At 38.4% G+C, this 15,480-nt stretch overlaps 1 protein-coding gene across 1 annotated transcript; it reads left to right on the forward strand.

Annotated features, from left to right (window-relative positions):
- Positions 1–4,375: 4,375 nt before the first annotated feature.
- Positions 4,376–14,186, forward strand: TLR3 (toll like receptor 3). The gene is made up of 5 exons (XM_041480136.1): positions 4,376–4,456; positions 7,196–7,644; positions 8,878–9,069; positions 10,682–12,507; positions 13,287–14,186. The coding sequence occupies exons 2-5, from the start codon at positions 7,201–7,203 to the stop codon at positions 13,513–13,515; spliced, it is 2,691 nt and encodes an 896-aa protein (XP_041336070.1). The 5' UTR covers positions 4,376–4,456; positions 7,196–7,200; the 3' UTR covers positions 13,516–14,186.
- Positions 14,187–15,480: the final 1,294 nt, after the last annotated feature.

Here is a 15,480-nt window from a genome sequence, read left to right on the forward strand (position 1 = left end):
AGGTTACCTTCAGATTCCAGGGATTAGATTGCCTTAAAAGCATAGTGGGAAAATATTTCTAAAAGTGGTAGCCTTGTCTTAATGTTTGCTCTTTGTGTTACAAGCATGACTGTAAATCAAATGATGGAATTTCTCCTCTATTATTAAAGTTTGCTGTGTTCACAGTGAAACCACTTGGCATGGGAGCCACTGTATGTGACCTGAACTGGGATATAGATTTCCTGTTGGAAATATACTGTGAAAACATTCATGGCAATGTGCCAGAAAAAGGGGGAACAACAAAAAAGGAAGGGATTCTGAAACCAGACAATTAGATACTGTGAGAGATGCTGTTAAATAGAAACTGTTGCAAATAAAAAATATTTAATATGCATGCTTAATTGAGAAATCTGGAACAAGATTTTAGGAATGAGATTTTAAGAAGATTGTGAGAACCAAATTTTAGGAAGGCTGTCACCTTTTGGGGAGAGTTCTTGGAGGCACAAAAATATTTCCACAACACAAGAACATCTAGGTCCTAAATTCTAGCTTCTTTACTATTTATGAAAAAGGGCTAAAACATTTAAGAACAATAATTCTACATACATTAATCAAGTGCTGCAAATATGAAACATTGAGGGATCTCTTTTATAAAATGGTGACATAATGAAGTGAAACATTTTGACCTTCTCTAACCCTGTCTAAAAGGTTAACTTAAAAGTTAGTGACTTCTCCTTTGTCTGGCTCCAGAGTCCTCTCTTTGGGGTTAGAATTCCCTGGATGAAAAGTAAAGGCATTGACATAATATGTGTGCTGGTATTGATGCATCCTTGCAGGAGCAGTGGAAGATGCAGTGAAAAAGGTTCCAAAGGCTGCCTTTGAAACTGTCCCAATAAAGAGAGGAGAGCTAGTGTTTGAACAGGAATCTGTCCTACAGCTGAATTCTCAGTCCTCTAATTTGCCTCCTGGCTAGGCTAAGTAAAGCAACCTAACTAGTGAAATGAACTGTAGTGAATGCTCTTATGAGCCAGAATATTTCAGATACCTGTTCTGTTCAGGCAATGTGACCTATTCTGCAGTAGCATTTCATCTTTACAGGCAGTGCACACATCAGAAAAGAGTCAAAGCTGATGAGTCAAAGCTGTACTTTATCTCTGCATATTCACTGGCATTTTGAATGTTACTTCCAGGTGACAAACACTTTAGTCAGAGCCACTGCTCTTGGCTGGCTACACATAGCTTAAATCCCAAACAATGGCTGGAGTTCTCAGCTACCTGTCCAGGTCATGTTCCCAGATTTCATTCACAAACACATTTTTTTGTTCCACAAGAAGAATTAAACAAAGGAATGCATGGCAGTAAATTCTTCTGTCTTTGAGGTTTGGGAGGATGCTAGTGAACATAGTCTGCCCGTGAATCACCATGTACTCTTTTCCCATTTTGTGTCAACAAAAAGCTAATGTAATTTAATTTTTACAACTTGTAAATTAGCAGTATTGACTGAGCAACCTCAGAGGAACTATTGCATCTAAAAGTCTCGTGACCTGCTAGATACTTCAACAGCACAGTTAAACTTAGCCAAATTCATGTAATCACAAGAGAAGAAGCATCTATTCTTGTCTCAGGAGGCACACCCATGCTATCTGTCTGCCACATTGTCCTCCATTCTAGCTGCCTTGATGTTGCATGAAGTCCCCTGTCAAGACGACTCAGATCTTTAGTGTTCACGTCTGCTCTTTCCTGCTTTTTTTCTCCTGGTACCTGTGCTCACTTCCAGATATCTTTAAATTCTGTTTCCATGAACCTGTCCATTGCTGCATAGGATGTCTGAATCCAACCACAACAAAAGGTGCTTTCACCTTTTGAGTGGCTGATGGTCATTGGAAGTGTCTGCATGTGTTCTCTCAGTTTAGATCTTCTCCCTGATGCTTGCAGTGTGACTTGCAGTTTACAAAAGCACTGAAGTCCCAGTGTGTTATCTGGGAATCCATGTTAACCCATGTGCTAAATGAATACATTCTTTTTGTATCTGAATATCAGGTAAGATCAGTAGACTTCCTTATTTCCTAGGCTCAGTTTTGTGGCATGTTAGCTCTGGCACTGTTCTGTGAGATCCTGCAGGTACATTCCCACCCTTCGTGTTTATAGACAGGATCAGCTTCAGCTGGGTCTGTGCAGCAGCTGGTTACTCTGCTCTTAAACATGTATGTGAGATGGCTACATCTCCAGTATTTTGCCTGACTGTGTTTTCAGAACCACCTCACTCAAGCTTATCCTGACCCCAATGTGAAAGCCTTGCCTAATTTTTGTGCTGCTTTTTTTTCTAAATTATTCTCTGGACATGTGGATTGCTTAACTATGCCCTCCATTATGCCCTGTCATGTTCTTTCCAGCACTTGAAAACAAAAGTACAGGGTAAAGTAGGCTACACAGTGGAGTTATGGCAGCTTGGGAACCTGATGAGATTGCACAGGGCTGAAGTAAGCACAAATGTATCCCTGTATGCCCCAGAGTGTATCTTGCACAGTACTATCTTGCTGGCTCTTGTAAGTTACACTGCAAAATGTTTACAAGAGTTTCGTTGCTTTGAAATTTTCTGTACTAAAACAAATGTTCTTACCCCCAGTGCAAGAGCTCCAAAAGAGTGGAGATTTTGACCAACCACGTGCTGTTGTCTCCCCAAGCCACTGATATTTTTGTAAGGCTAGAGTGTTGAAAAAGCCTGAGTGAAAAAATTAACAGCTTCACCAGCATTAGGTGGTTTTCCTTCATTGTGCCTGGGACAATTGTAGCTTCCTAATAGTCTCCTATGTGTACAGGGAAGAGAGGTTTCAGAAGCAATAAATTGTGAGGTAAGATCAAAGACCACATTTAGCTGTAGTTATGAGTATGGTGAAGGGAGAGATAAAATACCTGAGAGTATTGCCATGCTGGAATAGTGATCTACTAAGGTTATTAATTATTATGTTTCTTACCATCAATGTGACCTTCTGTGTTCGAAAGCAGCAGAATTACAACACACAAAGCAAAAATCCTCTTCAGATTAACTTAATGTGACTTCAGCTGGCTGTCCTCCTGATCAAGTGACCTTATCCTGACACAAACACATTGGATAGCATGGAACAGAAATTTACTCTTCCCACACCAAGAGGAAAGGGAGGATCAAGGTTTAACTGTGAAATTGAAATGAAAGGCTTTAGGGCCTTTCAGCTCCAAAAGACCTTGGTTCTTGTCTCAGTTTGTGTCCCAGTTCCAAGAATAAAAAATAATTTCTATTTGGCAATTGCTGAAAGAGTTCAGAGAACAGAAGCAGGAAGTAAGGGCTTCAACCTCGTTGTTACCCAGCCCATCTCCCAGACAGCCTCCTCCACAGCAAAAATGTTGCTAGTCTCAGATTTAGGGTAGAAACCAGCACAAGCTCCCTCCCTCCCCAGAGCTCCTGATGGGCAGGCAGTAAACACATTGCTGCAGGTTATAATTTCAAACACTTCTAACGAAGAATTAAAGCCCAACTTTACTCTTTTCTGGGTTAGTCTGCAGCTACCCACTCTTCATTTAAGAGGGGACAGGACAATTACTTAAAAATGTCAGGTGACCTCAGCTGTTGTTGTGTCCTACATATAGCTGGATCAGTTCTGCAGAATATTCATGAATGCCGATGTAGTAGAAGCAATCGCACTTCTTGTCGTGTCCAGAAGGTGGTACTGAGAAAGTCCCCTCCAGGAAACTGATGGCCAGGTCCTCTGGAAAGCAGAGGCGCACAGATTCACAAACAGTATTGAGGACACACATCTGAAAGCTGTGTGCCTGAAACTTTAACTTGGACTTTTAAAAATAATTTGTTGGTTTGTTGGTTTTTGTTTTAAATACAAAATATTTTATTATCTCTCTTAGAAATTAAATATATTACTTTCTCACATAATCAAATTCCGCTTTAAAAGGAATACTGTACATGGCTCTGTAGGAAACGTTGCTGTTTCTACTCTAAAAACTAATATTCCTATGCCAGTAATCTGTCGGTCAGGATATTGACTTTTGGGATATGCCCTTGAGGATTTTCAGACACTGGAAATAGCCAGGAATAAATTATATCTGAGTTTTAAATAGGATCGTGTGATGCTGCTGCTCATTTGTGATACATCTGTGTGTTTCAATCCCTTTACTTGTGCTCAGCATCCACAAGCAGCAACCGGGCTGTGAGGTTAGGAGCTTTGTCCACCCTCAGCACCTCTGAAACCTTTCATCTCGGAGGGTTCGCTGGGGCTGGGGAGCCGTGGCTGCCGCTGCCCGGGGATGCTCACCCCGCCGGCTCGGAGCCGGCCCCGCCGCTCCCCGCTGCCCTCGGCGCGCCCGGCCGCGCTTTCGGTTTCACTTCTTCCTGCGCACGGGGCAGAGTGTTTCCTCACGGTGTTCGTGTGCTGAGAAACTAGTGCAGAGGTGGGATGCTTCCAGACACAAGGGGATAAAGCCCGCAGAGGTGAGTCGGTAAAATTCTTCACTTCATAGTAATAAATGTGAATATCGAGGTGCAAAGGTAAAGCGCTGCTCAGGAGTTCGGGTGATTTCCTGATTTCCTTGATCCTGGATTTTTCTTCACTTGCAAGTTAGCCAAGTCAGTGCCAGTTTTTAAAGTTCTTGCTCATAATGTTAAAACTATACTTCTTTCTTTTGCCCATCTGAAACGCTGTCCCTGAAGTTTGATAATGGGTGTGTGATTTCTTCACTGGACCCCCAGACAAAGCTAAAACACCTAAAGCTGGTTCCAGACTTCTTACAATGAATAATCCAGGAAAAGGCAGCCAATGGAAGTCAGCTAAAGAACCTGGTTTGTGATTGTGCAGTACATTTCTTCTGCCTTTCAAACTTAAAAGTGAGCCTGGCAACAATTGCTGCAGAACCCAGAAGCTGTCTGATCGCCTGTCTAACACAAACCCTGAGGATGATGCAGACCAGGATGCAAGCTTCTGTCACAGATAAGCTTCCCTTTTGTTTTCCTTAGTGTTTCCTGCAGTTAGGGTGCAGAGGAAAGAGGTAGGACAGGTGGTCCTTTATTTTCTCAGCTACAGGGACACGGGTTCTGTGCTTGGCAGCAGCTGTAGCAGGCCAGCCTGCCTGCAGGACCAAGAGTTTGTTGTCCCATCCTCCTCCCCATTAACCAGTGGCAGATGAGTGGAGAGCCGGGCTCTAAGAGCTGCAGGATGTGGTGAGCACGCAGTACTCAGGAGGGAGTTGTTTTTTCATTGAGGTTTATTTTAAACCATCTTTTTTAGTCTGTTCTGTGTGCCTTTGCAATGTTTTATGTCCCTATATCCTTTGTTTTTACCCCCATTCCCACTGGAGTATACAACTGTCTCCCCTTAGATGGCCAGGTTGCTCCCAAAAAGGCAGCCATGAGATTCCCCTCTAGCCACTATAATGTGACTTTTTGTTAGTGGAACAGTCCTAATGCATGCCCTCTGAAAAGGCAGGTCAGCTACAGAGTCACACTCTGCTGGGGTCTGACCTGTTAAGCTCCTGTTTGGCTGCTGGTTACAGTGTCACCCTTAGAGTGTTTTGTTATGCTAGTGGAAATTGTTCTCTTTAGAAAACATCAGTTATGAAGAATTTTTCCTTTTATCTATACAAATATGCTGGTTTCATTTCTCTTCTCATTTCTTGTTTCATTGTTTGCTAAAGCACAGTACTCTAATGTGCTCAAAGCTCGATCATATTAATTAAACACAGGTTCCTAGCAAAGGAAAATGGGAGCTGTAGAAGTAAGAAAGCTCACACTTCCCATGAGTTAGTCTTTTGAGAAGCTCTTTTAGCTTCCTGCTAAGTGTAGGCAGGTTTATTCCTGTCTATAGCCTGTTCTGTACTGGGGCACTAACAGCCTTCTTTGCGTGGGAGCCCATCCTGCTGAGACTGAACTCATTGGTAAATTGAGGTTGGTAGGTAGGTTCCAAGTTTGCTGGCAGAAGGCCATACAGATAGGTGTGTATCATGACTGTGGAGACACTATCACACATCAGGGTTGAAAATAAAAACTTTCTATTTTTTAAAAAAGAAAAATATTGAAGACAGGAGCCTAAGCTTACTGTGCTCTGCTACAGCATGAAAAAAAACGTTCTGGCAAGCACTCACAAAGTATGTTCTCCCTCTACCAAAGATTAATTCTGTAGAGAACAATATGGAAGATACAGAGGACTCATCTTTTGATTAGAAGAAATGTCATTTAATTAGACAAGTCTATGACTCAGAAGGCTAGTCAAACCCTTCTGAGCTCTCACAGCTCTGTTCTGATCAGAATTTTTATGGAATTAATTTTATTTCTTTGCGCAGTAAAGTTTCATTACAAGATCACCAGGTGAATTTAAATCTAATGGATACTAAATGGAAAATGAACAAAATATGAAAAAGCCTAAGATTCATTAGAAATGTAGTGACAGAACAGGTAGAGCCATTGAAAATTAGAGTTTCAGTGTCGCTATCCTAATCTAAATGACCAAAAGATATGGGGTGGAATATATAAATTTGTAAATGTGCAAGTTTTCCTGAAAGTATTTGGATAAATATATTGAATCAATGGGCAGTGTTTCCTCTACACCTTGGCTGTTCTCCATTTCTCTCTCTGATTAGGTTGGTATTGATTTACTTTGTGTGTTCTTACTTTCTCATATATGTTTCCATAGCCTGGTATTCCTTCTTTCTCTATAAGATGGAAAGAAAGATAGAATTTTGTGTGATTGACTTGTAAAATAAAAACTGGCAAGAACAGTAAAAAAAGAAGTGGTATATTATGTATTTTTACTGCATATAACTATAAATATTTCAGATGTAATTAAGCTCAGAGGTCAGTTACTAACATTGAGAGGCTTATGTACAATTTGTCATATTTATTGTATTTTATAAATGTTAAAGCAATGTGAAATTAATCAGAAACGAGAAAGCAATTGGAAATTTTCATTGGTAATAGATAAAGTTGGTAGCTTTTTGAACATACCTATTTTTGTGCAAGACAATATTATTGCTTTTAATTAAAAGTATTTATTTAGAGAGATTATTTGACATAACTCTACAGAAGTAAATGCAGAAAAAAATTCATGGGTTAAAAACACTGACTGTTTGCTCACTATGAAATCATGTATTTTTTAAGCCTTGCTTGCTTAGCCTTCAGATGAAGACACAAGTCACGTCAAAATGATTGTAATTTGCAGTGTTCTTTTTGCCTTTGCAGATATAATGATGCAAAACGCTATTCTTTGGTGGAGCAGCTTATGTGTCAGATTGATGTTTGTCTTCTGGCCGTGTGCATCAGCTGGAAAGCAATGTCACATCCAAAATGAAATGGCTGACTGCAGTCACCTAAAGCTGACTCAAATTCCCTCTGATCTTCCAAATAATATAACGAGTTTGGACATTTCTCATAATCAGCTAAGACAGCTAGGTCCTGCAAATCTGACCAAGTACAGCCAGCTGGTTTACTTGAATGCAGGCTACAACAGCATCTCTAAACTGCAACCAGAATTGTGCCAAAATGTGCCCCTGTTGCAGATTCTGAAGTTAGAACATAATGAATTGTATAAGCTCCCTGACAGAGTCTTTGCTTCCTGCACCAACCTGACCGAGCTCAATCTAGGATACAATAGACTAAATATAAAAAATGATCCTTTCAAAACCCTGAAGGTAAGAGTTAGAAATGCATCTTTTTGTGTAAATTAAGTATAAATGTGGAATTTACTGTATTTCCCAGTGTATATACACAACTGCTTCCTTGGTATCTCAAAATACCCAACATACAATCTTTCACTGATTTTTGCTGAAGAAGAGGCCTTGTGGGTTCTTCTGTTATAGCATGTTGGAGTCTCAGTCATCTTTGTGAGTCAATGCTTTCCATTCCTTTCTCTGTCTTGCATCCTTTGAAGCACCTCTCCCATGCAGGATGTGTGCTGAGTGAATAGCAGCAGCAGATGATGAGAACAGTGAAGTGGATGCTGTAGAATCCGAGCTGCCTGGGTAGCTGGTAGCCTCAATTCTCAAGGTTGAGGTTTAAGTATTCAAACCAGGAAGGCCAGTGCTTAGGCTGAATGTATCTCTCAGGACTTTAAGAACTGAGAAAGAGTAAAAATGTTATTACTGTACCTTTGCTTTCTCTGGTAGTTTACATGTGGTTAAATATTCTTGGCTGTAGCAGAGACTGGGGGACCACCACAGAGAGCAGGAAAAGACGATTTCACTGTCTTTGCACCAGGCAGGACTCATGCAAAAGGAAGAGCCTAAGGACAAAAAAAAAGTAAAGTAAGGACCCTGTGTAGGTACTAATTGTCACTCAGTGTTCCAATGAGTATGCATGTGGTTTCGAGTAGGTCTGAACTTTCTAAACTCAGTATTCCAGTTCAGTTGCATGAAGTGTACTTGCTTGTATTGTATGATTGTTGGCACAACTAAATACAAGTGAGTGCAACCAACCAGCTTCTATGCTGGGAACTTCACCTTCCTCATTCCATTTACAGGGCTGGACCATGCTGAAAGAGCACAGAATACAATGTTTAATACTGCAATAGCTGTAACTGCAGCCACCTGTAGGCTTTTGCATTTATCACTTTATCTGAGAAAGGAGGGCCTTCTGTGAATTAAGGAACTTTAACTAAATCTACTTTGGTTTGCAGTAGATACTTTAACAGGTTAACACCATTAATACCATGAAAGTTATTGGTGTGAAAGATACAGAATACTTCTTCTAGCAGGAGCTTGAAAGCTGCCATTTCTGTATTACAAATTTATTATAAGTGTAGTATTGCAACTAATTTCTAATCAGTTATACTCTAATGAAATATTTCTAAATTTTTTGTGTATTACATACAAAAAAAATTTAAAATTAATGCTACACTTTTTTTTTTTCTTGCATCTTCTCTCCAGAACTTGAAAATTTTGGACCTATCTCATAATTCTTTGAAGTCAGCCAATTTAGGATTGGAGCAACAGTTGGAGAGACTTCATGAGCTCAGGTTGGGAAGCAACCAAATCACTGAGTTGAAAAAAGAAGACTTCAGTTTTCTTAGCAACACCTCACTGAATAGTCTTGATTTGTCATCAAATCCACTAAAAGAGGTAGGAAGCATTTAAACAGAAATTTAACAAGTGTAAGTGTAAAATGGAACTATCCCAATTTACCCTTTATGGTTGTATGGCATTTACATTACAATTTTGATGCACTGAGGTCCAAAACCCATTCTATTTTACACAGCATTCCTCCTGACCTCCATCAGTGATTTACAGAATTACTGTTTTGCCACTGAAATTGGCACACGCTGGTTTCATATGGGCTGGTTCCATGTAGATCAGAGGTCTCAAGCAAAACCTACATTGAGATGCTCTTAGAATCCTTACCAGGTATTTTCTGTGCAGAACTTTTTTTGCACGTGCTGAAGGTGAAGGTCTGACACACTTTCTAAGTGTGGGTATAAAGTGTGCTGTGCAAAGTCTGGTTATACAATCTAGGTTTCACTTCACAGTTAATCAAAGGGAGCATTCAGCTTGTGGCTGTGGGAACACCAGAGAAATAATCATTCCAGAAACATATGCTCACTCCTTTTAAAAAAAACCCACACAGGTACTTTGTCTTCCATCTGTGCTCTCTGACCTGCTTCTCGGTGTTTTGATTCTTTGAAGAGTGACGGTTAAGTGTGGCATTTCTAAACTGGCTTACCCTCAGCATATGAATACTGAATATGCATTGAATTTCCTTGGTTCGTATGGTTTTTGTTTGTTTCTTTTGCTTTGTTTTCCAGTTGATTGATCTCTAAAAAATATGTACATTGAACCTACAAGAATATTTTAAGGTGGTATAAGTTTGTATCAGTGCTAAGAGTGAACCCCACCATCCTCTTTTGCTTGGCCTCTTCATCCCTCCCTCTTTCTGATATCAGCTTTTATGAGGCTATGTGCTGGATCATGGGGGAAACTCTACAAGTGTTTTGGCTTGGTTACCTTGTGGTCACACTGGTTCCCTACCTGGTTCAGTGTGTGACTGCATGTAGGGCACAAGGGTACAGGGTGTGGATGAGGAAATGGCACTGCTTCTTTCTTGGGCACTGCTACTTTGTGCCACTTTCAGCTGCTCTGGTTTTACAGTACTGCCATCTAAAAAGCAGCCATATGCATTTGAATCATTCTGAAAAATGCAGTATTTAATCCCTCAGATGATATCTTAATCAAGATGAGGGGCCAACATTATGATAAAAGCTTGTGATCCATATTGTGAAAGCAAGTGTGTAGTATTAGATTTCATATTAGCTTTGGCTTGGACAGAGAAACTGGGTTTCTTCTTGTCTGTCTGCAGACCTAATAACTAGTAAATTAGTATACCTGGCAGATACCAATAAAAGAAAGCTGAAGAAAGATATCAAAATTTTTAAGATACTTCTAGAGAAGGAGTTTTGGTTGTTGGATACAAACTCGCATCTCACTAAGCCACTTTCTGTCTTCTAAAATAATACTACTCAGATTTATGGTAATCATGTTATAAATTATAGAACTATTGTCACAAGAAGTATAAACTCCAAAAAGCGTTTGCCTGAACTTGGCTGTGAAGCAATCTGAGTGTAATTCTATTCTTCTTGGAAATCGTGTTCGAAAGACTTTCCAAGTTTTTGTTCTATTGGTCAACTTTCTTACATAATCCCCTTGTTTAGCTCTAAACTTTTTTTTCTTGTCCTTTCAGTTTCATACGGGATGTTTCCATACAATTGGAAATTTGTGTGGCCTCATACTGAACAATGTTGAACTTGGTGAAAATCGCACAAAGAAACTTTGTGCAGAATTATCAAACACAGCGATTCGAAACCTCTCACTGAGCCATGTGAAACTTTCCTACATTGGCAAGTCAACTTTCCAGGGACTGCAAGGAACAAATCTTACAATTTTAAACCTTTCCCAAAATTCTCTCTCTGATGTAGAAAATGACTCATTTCAGTGGCTTTCAAGTTTACAATACTTAAACCTGAAGATTAATAATATTCATGTATCTTCACGTTTATTTTATGGATTATCCAGCCTTAAATATTTGAATCTCATAAACTCACTTACTGGGAAAATTGAAGATTTTTCTTTTCATTGGCTATACCACCTGGAGTACCTTATAATGGATAATAACAATTTTCCAAGAATTACTGCTAATATGTTCACAGGTCTGAACAACCTGAAATATCTGAGCCTCTGCAACTGCAACATAAACTTACAAACAATAACTAATAAAACATTTTCATCACTTGCTAATTCTAGCTTACAGGTTCTCAACCTCACAAAAACCAGAATCTATACAATAGAAAGTGGGGCATTTTCTTCCCTGGGACACCTGAAAATTCTTGATCTTGGTCTCAATGAAATTAGTCAACAGCTTACAGGTCATGAGTTTAAAGGTCTCAGTAATATACAAGATATTTATCTTTCCTATAATAAAAACTTGACTTTGCAAAGTGAATCATTCATTTTTGTCCCAGGCCTTAGAAAACTGATGCTGAGGAAGGTAGGCTGCAGTAATCTGGCACTTTCTCCTTCACCTTTTCATCCTCTACGAAACCTGACTGTCCTGGACATCAGCAATAACAACATAGCAAACATAAAAGAAGACTTGTTTGATGGACTTGACAAACTTGATATCCTGGATCTGCAGCACAATAATTTAGCCCGGCTTTGGAAACATGCAAATCCGGGTGGCCCTGTTCTTTTTCTAAAGGGTCTTCCCAATTTGCGAATCCTTAATTTAAAATCAAATGGTCTTGATGAAATTCCAGTTCAGGTTTTCAAGGGTCTGTTTCAATTAAAACACTTGGATTTAGGCTCAAATAATTTGAATTTGCTTCCAGCAACTCTGTTTGATGACCAAGCCTCTCTGAATTCATTGAACCTTCAGAAAAATCTGATAACCTCAGTTGAAGAAAAAGTATTTGGCCCACCTTTCAGGAGCTTGAGAAAACTAGAAATGGATTCCAATCCCTTTGATTGTACCTGTGAAAGCATTGCTTGGTTTGCTGATTGGCTTAATGAGACCCAAGCAGATATACCTGGATTGAGGTCCCAGTACATTTGCAACACCCCACCTAAATATCATGGTAGTCTGGTTTTGTATTTTGATAGTTCAGCATGCAAAGACAGTGCTCCATTTAAACTTCTTTTTGTGATCTCTACCACTATTGTGACGCTATTCATTGTTATTGTCCTTACCATCCATTTTGAAGGGTGGAGAATAGCTTTCTACTGGAATATTTTAGTCAATCGAATGCTTGGTTTTAAAGAATTTGAGAGACAACAGGAACAGTATGATTATGATGCCTATGTTATTCATGCAAGAGAGGACAAGAACTGGGTGTCTAAAAATTTCATGTCTCTGGAAAAAAATAACCACTTTGAAATTAAGTTTTGTATAGAAGAACGGGATTTTGAAGCAGGTGTATCTGTGTTTGAAGCCACGATTAACAGCATAAAAATGAGCAGGAAGATTATTTTTGTTGTGACTGAACACCTTTTACAGGATCCCTGGTGTAAAAAGTGAGTAGGATTTTAAATTATATCTGTAAGAGGAAAAATTTCTTAAGAGTTATTTTAACAAGATCATTTTTTAATAAAAAATAGCATTTAATGAAAAAATTCCCACTCAAAATCTATTTCAATATATTTTCCTAATATATTGTAACTTCAAAAAAATTTCTCAGTTAATAAAGTTGTTTCACACATACGATTGTGTACATTTGGATATCTAAGTCAATGTTTTAGGCATTTTCTTGGGTATTTTTTGTGTTTTTTTGTTTGTTTGTTTGATTTATTTGTTTGGGATTTTAGGTTTGTTTTTGTTGTGGTTTTTGTTTGTTTTTTGTTTGTTTGGTTTGTTGGTTTTCTTTTTGCTTTTGGGGTTTTTTTTTTTGGGGGGGGGGGAATCTTTTGTTTTGTTTGGTTGGGGTTTTTTTCCCAAAAGTCAGGCTGACACCTTTGCAGATTGCTTTCCTTAAAATCACACATTTGAAGAAGAACAACAATGATCAAGACCACTGGCATTGAAAGATGATTTTTGTTTGCCTTTAAAGTAGTCTTTTCACTATTCTTATATAGTGGTCGCATAAAGAAAGGGATTTTGCTAAACAAGGCTGTATCAAGACAGTACACTTAGGTTATACTTTTAGAGCATTATTTTTTTTTTTAGTTAGAGGCAACTAATTTAAGAAAAGTAATAACCATTGTATATCACAAAATAGACATTAAGACCTCTGTTAATCTTTTCTTTCGCTTTCACCTAAAAGAAAACACTGATTTTTGTCTTGTTTTTGCTTCAGTTTCAAGGTGTATCATGCTCTTCAGCAAGCTATTGAACAAAGTCGGGACTCCATCATACTGATCTTTCTTGATGATATCCAAGATTACAAGTTGTATCACGCACTTCACCTGAGAAGAGGAATGTTCAGATCTCGCTGCATCTTGAACTGGCCAGCCCAGAAAGAACGAGTCAGTGCATTTCATCAGCAATTAGTGATGGCACTTAAATGTAAAACTAAAGTGCACTGATTTTTGAACTACAGATTTGAATTATGGGGTCATTTTATTGTATATTTTCTGCCACTGGAAAACTAGCAAGCCTTCATGAAAGTCTGAAAAAGTTTGTCATCCTGTAAATATATGTAAGGGGCACCATAATTTAAATTTATTTGTTTATATTAATATTTTTTCTGATATTTTAATTCAGCTGCACTGAAGTGATGTTAAAGGGAATCATGGTGGATAGTCATTTCAATCAGTGTATTAGAAATGTGGCAGAAATTCTGAAAAGCAGTAAGAATCACTGATGTTACATGAAATGATGTTGGGTAGAAAAGACAGACTCTCTAAGGAGATATACAAAAGAAAATGCATTAATGATAAAAATTGTAGAAGGTAGAGTGGACACTAGTTCTTGCTTTTGAAACATGGGGGATTCAGTGCCTCCAGTGGAAAGATTACCTTATGAAACACATTAAGTAACACAGAAAATTACTTCTGTAATTCAAAACAAGAATTTGCAGTTCAAAAGTGAGTTTCAGAGTTTTAAAACCTTTGTGATTATGCCTTCTGGGGATATGCCTTCTGGGGGGGCTAATACTGGTTGCTATCAAAAAGCGACCTTCAGGCTGATGAGTCAACTGATTTAATAAATTTGGTATCAGGAAAAAGAATTTTTGCTCTTCTGTGGTGAAATTCAGAGAGCTGGCACGACATTAACACTGAGAGATGTCACCTTGATTCTTAGAATGCACACAAAACTGTATGCGGGCCTGTACACAGAACTCGAAATCAATGTGAAGCATGGCCACGGCACAGCTGCTGCACCTCTATAAAATTAATAAAGGCACAGCTATTTTTATAATATAACCATAAGAAGACTTTGTGAAGAAAGTGGTACTACTGCAATTTCATTACCAAAAATTTTGTTACTGGTAAAGCAACAACAACAAAACCAAAGAAATAATTTTAAATAGTATCAGAAACATTATTGTGACCACAGTTAGAGGTGGAGTCGGAAAAAAATATCAACATTAGATTAATTTCAATTTTTTTCTTCCCCTTTATACACAGTTTTGCCTTTGATAGCTAAAAACAAAACTATAAAAAATAGAATTCTGTAGTTTATTTCTTGCATATTAAGCTAGTTTGATTTTTTTTCTCCTGAACATATTTTTCAGAAATATGGGCTAGATGGCAATTGCCAGGGCATTAAGGTTCAAACATATGGGCTAGCAGCTTGATCTGGAGAGAGAGCTGAGGCTGAGCAAAATGTGCTTTGCAAGAGTGTTTATAATGTTTAACACTGGCTAAAATTTTATGGTGAATCTGAGCACAAGTTATTGTAAATTAGACACAAGGCAGTATATTTTTGTTAATATTTGATTGCTGCTGCAAGGACCTTTTATAACTTTGTCAGCTTTTAGTAGGTCTGTGATCTTTCAATAGCTCAGGAGTATTTTTAAATTGCTTTTTCCCCCTAGCATTTCCCTCATCAACGTCAATACCACTATTGCTACAAGAATGCTGTTTTACTGCTTTAGAAAACAGTTCTATGCTTCACATTTTAAACAGCTTTTCTCATTACTTGCTATATGTGTAGATGAAAAATTGGGTTTTAGTACGTTTCCTATGTCCCATGATGATAAAAAACTAAACAAGACAAATAATTAGTGAAATAGGATTATTCATGCACTGGAATAGTGAAGGGGGTGCAGATGTCTTCACTTGGTCGGGAAGTCCTGAGTGAAAACAAAACAGGCTTTGTTTACAGCTGAAGTGATAGATGATGATTCCCTAATTACAGTAATAGGATTATCCCCATTGTGATGCTTTCATCTCATCTTTCTCACCTTTTCAGGTGAAGTGACAAATTCTCTCTTCATGCTTAGGCCATGAAAGTTGAGGAGGCAAGTTGGTAATTATGGTGTACCAGGTATGCACCATATCAACTGTTCTCTCCCTTATTTAAAGACTAACATGTGACAGGGTTCC

The sequence above is a fragment of the Pyrgilauda ruficollis genome, unplaced genomic scaffold (genome assembly GCF_017590135.1).
Source record: "Pyrgilauda ruficollis isolate IOZ18807 unplaced genomic scaffold, ASM1759013v1 scaffold5, whole genome shotgun sequence".
Lineage (NCBI taxonomy): Eukaryota > Metazoa > Chordata > Aves > Passeriformes > Passeridae > Pyrgilauda > Pyrgilauda ruficollis.